Raw genomic sequence first — 11,863 nt, 5'->3', positions numbered from 1 at the left:
CCATTTTGTTTTGGTGGTAAGGAGTAGATCGAATACCCCCCTTGCTCAGATATTAGCAAAGTTTTAAAGAGTTTATCATTGTCATTGGACATTCTTTGATAAACAGATATTTGCATCCACTGACACAAAATTCAGTGTTACGTTATCAGATTTGCTACACAGTAAAAAATGTGTGCTAGTATTCCTCGTCAAAAGTGTCTTGAGTGATCAACATCTTATCGCTCAACATATTATTTTGAGTGATCAACATCTTATCTCGAGCGATCAACATCTTATTTCGTGCGCACGACATCTTATCTTGAGCGATCAACATCTTATCTCGAGCGCTCAACATATTATCTTGAGCGATCAACATATTATCTCGAGCGATCAACATCTTATCTTGAGCGATCAACATATTATCTCGAGCGATCAACATATTATCTTGAGCGATTAACATATTATCTTGAGCGATCAACATCTTATATCGAGCGATCGACATATTATCTTGAGCGGTCAACATCTTATCTTGAGCGATCGACATATTATCTTGAGCGATTAACATCTTATATCGAGCGATCAACATATTATCTTGAGCGATCAACATCTTATCTCGAGCGATCAACATCTTATTTCGTGCGCACGACATCTTATCTTGAGCGATCAACATCTTATCTCGAGCGATCAACATCTTATCTTGAGCGATCAACATCTTATCTCGAGCGATCAACATATTATCTCGAGCGATCAACGTCTTATCTTGTGCGATCAACATCTTATCTCGAGCGCACGACATCTTATTTATATATATTAAGGCCCTTTGTGTGTGCATTTAAGTCATCAGTAAAACATACGGACAAGTTGTTAATTAGGGTCCCGCCTATTCCGCTGTTATTTAAACTTCCCACAAGTACATGTACAAGTTTATCACATCAATTGGAAAAGCAATGCATATAATTGGTCATCGTATCTTCAAAATCAAATGAACATAACCAATGATGCATACTGCATGTTAGAACAGCAACAAATTTCAGTTCGACTGATAAATTCGCGCAGAAAAGTTGCATGTATGAATTAAGGGAAAACAAGGAAAATCGTTTAATATATGGGCGAAGTATGGAAGCCCTGGAGGGACAGTTGATTTCCGTACTTCCCACTTCTGACTTCTAACTTTTGCACTTCTCACTTCCAACTTCTTGACTTCCTACTTCTAACTTCTGCACTTCTGACTTCCACACTTCTCACTTCCAACTTCCTGACTTTCGAATTCTGATTTCAAACTTCCACACTTCTTACTTCCGACTACTTGACTTCTTACTTCCTTCTTTTAACTTCCGCACTTCTTACTTCTAACTTCCGCACTTCTAACTTCCAGACTTTCGACTTCTGATTTCCAACTTCCACACTTCTTACTTCCGACTTTTTGACTTCTTACTTCCCTCTTTTAACTTCCACACTTCTGACTTCTTACTTCCGCACTTCTGACTTCTAACTTCCTGCCTTCCGACTTCTTGACTTCTTACTTCCGTCTTCTAACTATCGCACTTCTGACTTCTAACTTCCACACTTCTGACTTCTAACTTCCTGACTTCCGACTTCCAACTTCCGCACTTCTGACTGCAAACTTTCCTTTTTTGGAAGTCGGAAGTAAGAACTGTGGAAGTTGGAAGTCGGAAGTATGAAGTCAGGAAGCTGGAAGTCAGAAGTGCGGAAGTTAGAAGTCAGAAGTGTGGAAGTTAGAAGTAGGAAGTAGGAAGTCAAGAAGTTGGAAGTGAGAAGTGCAAAAAGTTAGAAGTCAGAAGTGGGAACGACGGAAATCAATTGTCCCTCCAGGGCTTCCATAGCGAAGCCTACGTACTTTTTTTTTGTCAAGGACTTAAATTTATTTCTTTGCATCATCACTGATTTTTTGCTGCCTTTTTTATCAGTTTCCGTATTTAAATGTCTAACCCTGCAAACATGTGAAACGGTTATAAGTATAATATAAATAAAAACAAAAACGGTGGCAGCCGTATGATTTTACTAATGATCTGAATTCACACAAAGCTCCTTAATAAATATTGATAAGATGACAGAGAAAAGATGTTGATAGCTCGAGATAATATGTTGATCGCTCAAGATAATATGTTGATCGCTCGAAATAAGATGTTGATCGCTCAAGATAATATGTTGATCGCTCAAGATAAGATGTCGTGCGCACGAGATAAGATGTTGATCGCTCAAGATAATATGTTGATCGCTCGAGATAATATGTTGATCGCTCGAGATAAGATGTTGATCGCTCAAGATAAGATGTCGTGCGCACGAGATAAGATGTTGATCGCTCAAGATAAGATGTTGACCACTCAAGATAATATGTTGATCGCTCAAGATAATATGTTGATCGCTCGAGATAAGATGTTGATCGCTCAAGATAAGATGTCGTGCGCACGAAATAAGATGTTGATCGCTCAAGATAATATGTTGATCGCTCGAGATAAGATGTTGATCGCTCAAGATAATATGTTGATCGCTCGAGATAAGATGTTGATCGCTCAAGATAAGATGTCGTGCGCACGAAATAAGATGTTGATCGCTCAAGATAATATGTTGATCGCTCGAAATAAGATGTTGATCGCTCAAGATAATATGTTGATCGCTCAAGATAAGATGTCGTGCGCACGAGATAAGATGTTGATCGCTCAAGATAATATGTTGATCGCTCGAGATAATATGTTGATCGCTCGAGATAAGATGTTGATCGCTCAAGATAAGATGTCGTGCGCACGAGATAAGATGTTGATCGCTCAAGATAAGATGTTGACCACTCAAGATAATATGTTGATCGCTCAAGATAATATGTTGATCGCTCGAGATAAGATGTTGATCGCTCAAGATAAGATGTCGTGCGCACGAAATAAGATGTTGATCGCTCAAGATAATATGTTGATCGCTCGAGATAAGATGTTGATCGCTCAAGATAATATGTTGATCGCTCGAGATAAGATGTTGATCGCTCAAGATAAGATGTCGTGCGCACGAAATAAGATGTTGATCGCTCAATATAAGATGTTGATCGCTCAAGATAATATGTTGATCGCTCGAGATAAGATGTTGATCGCTCAAGATAAGATGTCGTGCGCACGAGATAAGATGTTGATCGCTCAAGATAATTTAATCCTAAAAAAATAATTGCATGTCCTAAACATACCACCGTACATATTCATTTCTTTACAGCTAGAATCTTAGAATGTTACGAAGTGGGATTTGGACGTTTATATCAGGGGTTCCAAAACAGGACGGTTTCCGGTATTACATGCCAAAGGTGGGACTCGGACGAACCACATAACCGATGGAATATACAAGCAAACACATTTCCAGATAATACGATCGAGGATGCGGAGAACTACTGTCGAGACCCGCACGATGCGGGCAGACCCTGGTGCTACACAACCGATCCGAATGACCGATGGGATTACTGCGATATTCCACAATGTAATAGCTTAATATATGATCCTTATATAAATCATCGGTCAATAGTTTGTGTAATCAACCGGTGTATAGTTCAACACTTTATTTTACTGGGCTGTGTTACAACTTAATGAAGAGTATGAATACTTTTTTTGATGATTTACAAAATGAAACACTTATTGAATGACATGCCGGTCAATAATACAAACTATTGTACTACTCTGAGACTCGCTATCTCATACAATAAGATCAGTCAAAGCCTTAGTACTTTTGCGGGAATAAGATGATTTGTCGACAAAAATAACAATGGTTAATTGTTAGAACTACAGTATCAATAAAAATGAGGTATAACACTTTTTATTGTTACATTCCTTATTATATTTATCGCCAGTCCATTAGTATTACTTTTATGATTGGTTTATATTCAAGAGGTGGTATTGGACCCGTAATAGAGTATCTCCTTTTCGAAGAGTATTCAATTCCTACTATAAACCTACTTTGATTGCAATTTTCAGTGGGGCGTAGGTTCAAACCCCACTGGGACCAATTTTTTTTCTCCCTGTTTTCCTTTTTTTTCTAGCAAGGTCTTACTTCTTTCAAGACTAATTATGGATGAATTGTACAAAAGTGGAAAATTATCATTTTATAAGCAATTTTTTTGCTGTTTAATGTGAATTTACATCTGAATCAGGAGGGGTAGAGTTAGACATCTTTAAAAATACTGAGTTACGTGCGGTAAAAGTTCTCTATTTTGCCTTCATTCGTTAGATTACATGTTGTGGAAGAAATGCATGTAGGTTTTACTATTGCCCCAAGGTTTTGGAATGAAGTGAGCAAAATTCAAAACAGACCCACCGGATTCAACCTTAATTTTTCAATTTTGGAGTTAGAATTCTGTCTCATTAAATCTGTTTACTCTAGGCACCCTAGACAAAAATGATTTTTTAAGTTTTATTTTCTGTTTTATAATTGTTTAACAATAGTTTGATGTTTCTTTTATCAAAAATTATGTTGTAATGAATTCTCTGCAAGCGTTTTAGATAGTGGCCATCACATTGAGTTTTGTCTCTTCTTGAGCGTGAGGAAATACCATATATTATACAAAATTTACAAAAAACGGCACGGTGAAAGTTGTTTAAAATTTGCAACACGGTGTGAAACATGGTCAGCCTTTAGAATATACCAAGAAAATGCCATTTTTAAAACATTACTATTAGGGGTCCAATACCTTGTCAAAACTTGTAAATATATTTCTTATGCGGTGAAATGAAACACTTTTTGACAACTGACCGGCAAGCCATCCAATAAGGAGATAATCCTGCGATATCAATATAATCAGAAACGATGATTGACTAACCTGTTTAAGCAACCAGGGCCCAATTGTCCAAAACTTTAATCAGCTGTTAAAATAACCGCCGATTAAATTTTTATTCAGAATATTAGACTTGGTGGGATAAACGTTTGATGTTTTGATTTTAGTGTAGAGACATTTCATAATATTTAAATCATACATTTGTTTCACTAACACTTACAAAATGTCGAAATATGGCTCTGAACTTAATTAACTGTTCCCTTAATCATTTGTTAAAATTTCGAACGACTAGGTCCAGGAAATTGCGCTACCATGTGTGATATAAGAAACATTTATCGAAAAGCTTACCTCTAAATGAACAAAACCAATGTCTTCGGAACCGATGGTCAACAGTTTTAACTACTATGCGGCAAGTCTTTTATGCCATTGCATCAGAAATTCTGTGTTGAATATACCACAAACTATGGAACGGCGATCTTATAAAGTGTCAATAAACTGTATACGCAACGATCGAAATATCATATGAAAAAATGTGTTTAGTTAAATGGTAACATTACGAGCCGAATACAGATATAATCACAGCAAATATTAAGTACATCTTTTATTTTTAATTAACAAAACTACTGGGTTTAATAGCGACCGGCTGCGGGTTATACGCTGCGAGGAAATCCGTATCGGGCGACCACCAACGAGCTGTGTTCCATCCACTTGATTTCGCGACGTCATACTTTTTTTTCTCGTCCTATTGCCTGATAAATATTTGACTTTGCATGTGAATTAATACAACAAACTGCAAAGTAACGAATAGATTTAATCCTTTATGATGGTTTAGCTTTAAAACACGAATTCAACATAATATCAAGTAGCTTAGGCTACAGAGTTCTTGTTCTCTTATGGCTATTTTCACGCACGTCACGGGACAAATGCAACAATAACAAGCAGTAGGACAAATATAATAATTAAAGCTTGGGCTATATATTCTGTCTTGATTTGACTACACAAGCGATGCGGCAGTCATTTAAAAAATACATATCAGAAAATTATAACCCGATATAGAATATATACGGGTTCCATTAACGTCTCTCATGGCCAATATAAATGCAAGAAACAGGTAGAAGGCGAGACAGCATTGAATATCATCTGATTTGGATTGCTTTCTGGGTGAAATAGTTTATACAGAATACATATTAGAACAGAGGGCCAGAGCAATATGTTAATGCAATCATTTCATCCCATAACACATCAGACATTACTGACATGTAAGAAACTTTTAATTTCAGCAAATATTTTCGGTTCGAAGCTGTTTTTTCGGTATACGGCTAATTGGGAATTTGATACATACAGATGAAGTCAAAACTTGCCTAATACATACATAATTGCAAATCTAGTACATACAAATGCAGTCAAAACTGGCCTAACACAGACATAATTGGAAATTTGATACATACCAATGCGGTCAATACGGGCCTAACACAGACGTAATGTATAATACTTTTGTATATTAAGTGGAGCACGCATCTTCATTTTTAAGAATGGCATCAGTTATTAAGTAAAGTTATCACCCTTTCATTTATGTTGAATATATCACTGCTTTGACCATCATACACAAGTACCTGAAAAGAGATTGTTGGCTTTGTAGGTTCAAATAAAAACTGTTACAAGGAAGGATATTCTAAACTCTATCAAGGGTACACAAGTGTTACAAAGGGGAATTTGACCTGTCAGCGCTGGGATACACAAGCGCCGCATGAGCACACGTATGACAACCCAGATGACTACCCTGATCCTTCGATTGCTGATGCAAATAACTACTGCCGTAACCCTTCAAATGCAGAGTCACCATGGTGTTATACAACCGGAAGTACACGTTGGGACTATTGTGACATTGAACCATGTAAGTGTATCAGTCTTGTGTCGTAATCTCATACACACATCTGAAAATAGGTACAGTTATATTTTTTTGGCATACATGTCGGTCACATAAAAACGTTGGATGTTATAAGCATCTGTGTATCTAAAATAAATGTTGAAATAACCTGTTCAAGCTGAACACATTTCCGCTTATTGATATTTGTAAAAATAATATTGAGAAAATGGAACTGTAATGACACTCGGTATTTCCCGTTCAATTACGTATTCCCCGTATGTGAATTCGGCATTTTCCGGTTGACATCGGAACCGTTCGCCACATGGGCTAAATCTACTGTGACAGAATGCCGAAGTAGCAGACTAGAATATGAAATTGCACAGACATCGCCGAATGTTATTACAATACAATTACCTTAGTTTCATGTTTTGTTTTCACGTGTTTTTAGTTAGATTCACATTCTTACGAATTATGCTATATATTTGGCATCAGCTTGAATATTGGTAATGAATTTGATTTTATCTGTCATGAATTATATCGATATTATATGTAAATATATGAAAGTTAACTCTATCATCAGTGTTATATACTGAATTAGCTGTACAGAATTATATTTTATATACATGTAAAACTTGATCATATGTTATACTGAAGCCACAGGTCAACTTTTATACCTATGCGCTGACGCCGACAGTTCTATAGCTGAAGCCAGCAGATTTGTTTTCATACTTTGTGCACTGACCTCTACCGTTCTATCATATAATTTATGCATTGACCCCTAGAGATAGATATTTTACTCTTTTACACTGATCCTTACAGTTCTAGTGTTAAAGTTTATTGTCCTAACAGTTTTATTTCAGATACATTTCACGCCGACCCCTACAGTTCTGGTTTTGTTCAATCTGCACTGACTTACAGTTCTATCTCTACACTTTATACACTGACCCCGAACAGTTTTTTTTCTCTACATTTCATACACTGACACCTACAGTTCTATCTCTACACTTTATGCGCTGACACCTACAGTTCTATCTCTACACTTTATACACTGACCCCTACAGTTCTATTTTTATACTTTTAGCACTGATTCCTACAATTCCATTTTAGGCAAATACGACTATTGTTATGATGGCGAACCTTGGACGTTTCAAGGTCAGGTCTCAAGAACTGAGAGCGGTGTAGAGTGCCAGAGATGGGATACCACAGCTCCACACGACCACAATTTCGGAAACCAACCCTCGAAGTTTTCGGATGCATCAGTGAGTGATGCCGCAAACTACTGTCGGGATCCTACCCAGGTTGAAAGTAGGCTATGGTGTTACACAACAGACCCCAACCAAAGATGGGACTGGTGTAACGTAAAGAAATGCGATGATATATAAAATATGTACAAATATGCAAGCAAGGTTGAATAATGTCATTTTCAATGTCATTTTCAGTGAATAGACCATATACGAGCATGAATATAATATTTAGATATATAAGGCGTAAAAAAATTGTTTGTTTCCGGTATCCCGACCTACCCTAAATTTTTAGCCCGATCCTAAATGTTTTTGTGGCCCTGGAGAATTTTTATTCAACTTTTTAGCAAAGAGTTGCAAAACTGCTCTTGTTATGCTTTAAACATGGTCAGTGGTGTTAGAAATCAACTTTCTGATGCTCTGAGGGCATTACCCCTTCATTTGTATTCATTTTTAACATAAATATTATTCACGAAAAGTCTCATTTGATAAAAAAAATCCCCCCAAAACATTTCCGACCTACCTACACTAATTTTTTGAGCATGTTACGGAAACAAAGAATGTTTAGGCCTAATATAGGTAATATTAAAGAGTAAGAATTAGTATACTATAGAGTTTTGGAGAGACTTTTACTTAACTGCCAACTTCTAATTACAAGTTTTGTTACTTCTAACTTCCAGCTCTATTATTTTCAACTTCCAACTTCATTACTTCTAACTTCACACTTCTTTACAGCTAACTTCCAAATTCTTTCCTAACTTCCTACTTCAGTACATCCAAGTTTTAACTACCAACCTCATTATTTAAACTTTTAAGTTCCCACTTTGTTACTTGTAATTTACATCTTCATTACTTCCAACTTCAATTCCTTTGCTTCTGACTTCAAGCTTTATTACTTCTAACTCCGAACAAAAAACTTCATTACTTCTTACAACCTCATTACTTAAACATCCAGCTTCGTTACTAACGTTTAAGGAAGTAGGAAGTGATCAAGTTCGAGGCCAAGAAGTAAGAATTAGTGAACTCAAAAGTGATGTCAAAAGTATTGAAGTTAGAAGTCCCAATGGACGTCAACAGTTCACCTTTCCCAGATATTAATTTGCAGTTAATTCTAGCAGAGATAATACTGAAGTACATTAATTAGCTGTTTTACAGCTTGTAAGCTTATATAGGACAATAATGCTAAGAATATGGTGTTTTATTTTTTATATTTAGAATAGGGGATACGTTCGTTTTATTCTTTACTACTTTTATATGGCAAAGACGAAGAAAAATGAGTCAGTATTGAAGTAATGACAAAAGAGTTATAATTCTTCAAAAATGTATATCTCCTTTATTCAAATTTACAGGTTGAGCCTGACATTTAGTCAAGTTAAATGATACAATAAAAAAAGCAGTAGGACCACGTTTGGTAATTCATTCAGTCCAACAAGATGGCACATGTGTCAAGTGGTATTCATATTTGATATTATTCTTATGGTTCACAACAGTGAAAAACTTTTCAGATTTGTATATATATTGTAGCTCAGAGAGAGAGAGAGAGAGAGAGAGAGAGAGAGCGTTCGGTGATGTGTGGTAACAGCTTTTATTATGTAACCTCGTGTAGCAACTAAGATAGCCAAAAATGTATAACTCAGTATTTGTATGTAGTCATATAGCAAAAAAAGTAAAAACGATGGGTCGCATAAATTCAACAGAGCCTACATGTATTGTGTACATTGACAGCTCGTAAACAGTGATGTAGGACTAAATTGATCACCTATTGGTGTATAGTATAGTTAGAAACTAAACGCTATCCTGAACATGCGCGTGATCGAACATGCTTTAGTTTCTACTACAGGGATATGTACTGCTGGCTATTGCCGGAAGTGAGGAAGTAGTAGTGCAAATATGGTGGCGCCCATAGAAATTTCTCTTACACACTCTTTTCTGAAACGTATATCCAAATAAAACAGTGAAAATCGATTTGTGTAGCTTTTTGTTATGACTAACACACTCATGTTGAGAATACTTAAGAAGATTACTATGCAAACTGTGTATACATATAGTAGGTACATACAATGGAATGTTTTTTCATATTACACTTGCATTGTAAGAGTTAGATCGTTTCCTTCACATAGTTAGACCATTTCCCCAAAAGGAAAAGAAGCTAAACGTCTAGTCTGGCTACAGGGAAAACCCTTTTCACACGAAATTTGATGACATGATATACACTCTAATACTGTTGACCGTGTCTTTTTCATGAACATTAGTATGTAGGACACCATTTCCATTTGTTTTCTATTTTAACATCTAAAATGTAGCTGTATCTTTAGAGTAACAATACGTAAATTATATGAGCCGTGCCATGGGAAAACCAACATAGTGCCTTTGCGACCAGCATGGATCCAGACCAGCCTGCGCATCCGCGCAGTCTGGTCAGGATCCATGCTGTTCGCTAACAGATTCTCTAATAGCAATAGGCTTTGAAAGCGAACAGCATGGATCCTGACTGGTCTGGATCCATGCTGGTCGCAAAGCCATTATGTTGGTTTTCTCATGGCGCGGCTCATATAGTATAATGCAAACTGATAAATCCGCCAAACAAGTCTATAGACCTATTATCCTCAGAATGCTTCCAGATGAAAACAAATACCATCTATAAACGCAACCAGATAAGTGGTTTCTTGTCACTGGAGTCCTCAAGTTCTTTTTTTTTCAAGTTTACGTATCAATAGAAAAGCAAACCAAGGAGTCATTGGAGCTTCTGCAGCAGTAAATAATGTTTGAAGTAAATTAGTGTCATGAAATTGAAAGTGGTCTTGTGTAAGGAATAATTGTATGATCTTAGAAATTGAATTAATCGAAGCCTTTGATTTACTACCATTTTCTATAAAGTATTTGCATGTATTTATGCCCTCGTCATTAGGAATATTACTATATAAAGACATTACGTCAAGTATAACACAAATGCATCTTTATGTATGCTAGAGAGATTTTGCAACACTTTAGTTAAGTCCGTTCTGTCTTTTACATATTAAGCTGTTAAAGAGTCCATGTGTTATTTCAAAATTGTATCAACATATGTATATATATATTTGGTCTCCCTGCAATAGGTCTTTAATAAGGAGACAGTAGAGTAATACTAACTCTACCATTTGCACAATCAGAAATACTTATCTAGACATTTTGTACTTTTTCTCATTTGGTTACATTCAGAAAAGTGACGAAACTAGTTATATATGTTCTTTTAAGCACATATATATAATTATATATATATGAACATTACGTGAAATGGTTCACGCCAAATGGTAGACTTTGTTATTTTCTCATAGTTACCCTTTAAAGCTACGAATAAGAGTAATATAGCTATATATAGAAATGTTTAAATATATGTTGATAAATCATTTAATATACTCCCAACAAGTAATGCTCTTTACATGTTACATGTCAGCATTTTAAAGCATAAACTTATAAATGCGACATTGAAATCTGTACGCTATTCAAAGTAAGTTTAAATCATAAAAAAAAGAAATCACACAAAAGCCGAAAGATTGAATAACAGTCCTGATATGCAGTAACAATGCAATATTAACAGAACAGCACGCACAATAAACATTTTTTTGCAAATGTTTAAATAATGCCTAGACGACAGATATCTTACGAAAGTAAATCCTCGATTTAATTCACTTATATGGGAGCTGGATACATACATTTTATGATAGGTAAGGTATTTGTTTTGAGAGAGGAATAATGTTAGTTTTTTTATTTTAGAAAATTAGAGCTAAGTACATTGATTTTTTCGAATTATCCATTCTATGGAAATGTTCTTGTTTCGTATTTTAATCTTTGTTAAAGTGAGAATAATCAGAAGGAGCATTTTTATATGCAATTTTGTGATAGTGGTGTTAATTATATCTAAGAAGAAACACTCCTATTTAAAAATCGTTTCCGTCTGTAATAGCGGGAGTTGAATGGATTTTGTGTCATAACTCCTAATTAATAAGAGTTACGACAGTTTTCCTCAGTGCATTA

At 35.7% G+C, this 11,863-nt stretch overlaps 1 protein-coding gene across 1 annotated transcript; it reads left to right on the top strand.

Annotated features, from left to right (window-relative positions):
- Positions 1-3,188: 3,188 nt before the first annotated feature.
- Positions 3,189-9,814, top strand: LOC128551015 (plasminogen-like; the record flags this gene model as incomplete). Its single annotated transcript, XM_053531263.1, has 3 exons — positions 3,189-3,453; positions 6,381-6,635; positions 7,716-9,814. Coding segments are annotated over 3 exons (795 nt in total), but the record flags the coding sequence as incomplete, so codon positions are not given.
- Positions 9,815-11,863: the final 2,049 nt, after the last annotated feature.

Source organism: Mercenaria mercenaria, chromosome 19 (genome assembly GCF_021730395.1).
Source record: "Mercenaria mercenaria strain notata chromosome 19, MADL_Memer_1, whole genome shotgun sequence".
NCBI classification, from domain to species: Eukaryota; Metazoa; Mollusca; class Bivalvia; order Venerida; family Veneridae; genus Mercenaria; species Mercenaria mercenaria.
This window is presented reverse-complemented; position numbering and strand designations above follow the sequence as displayed.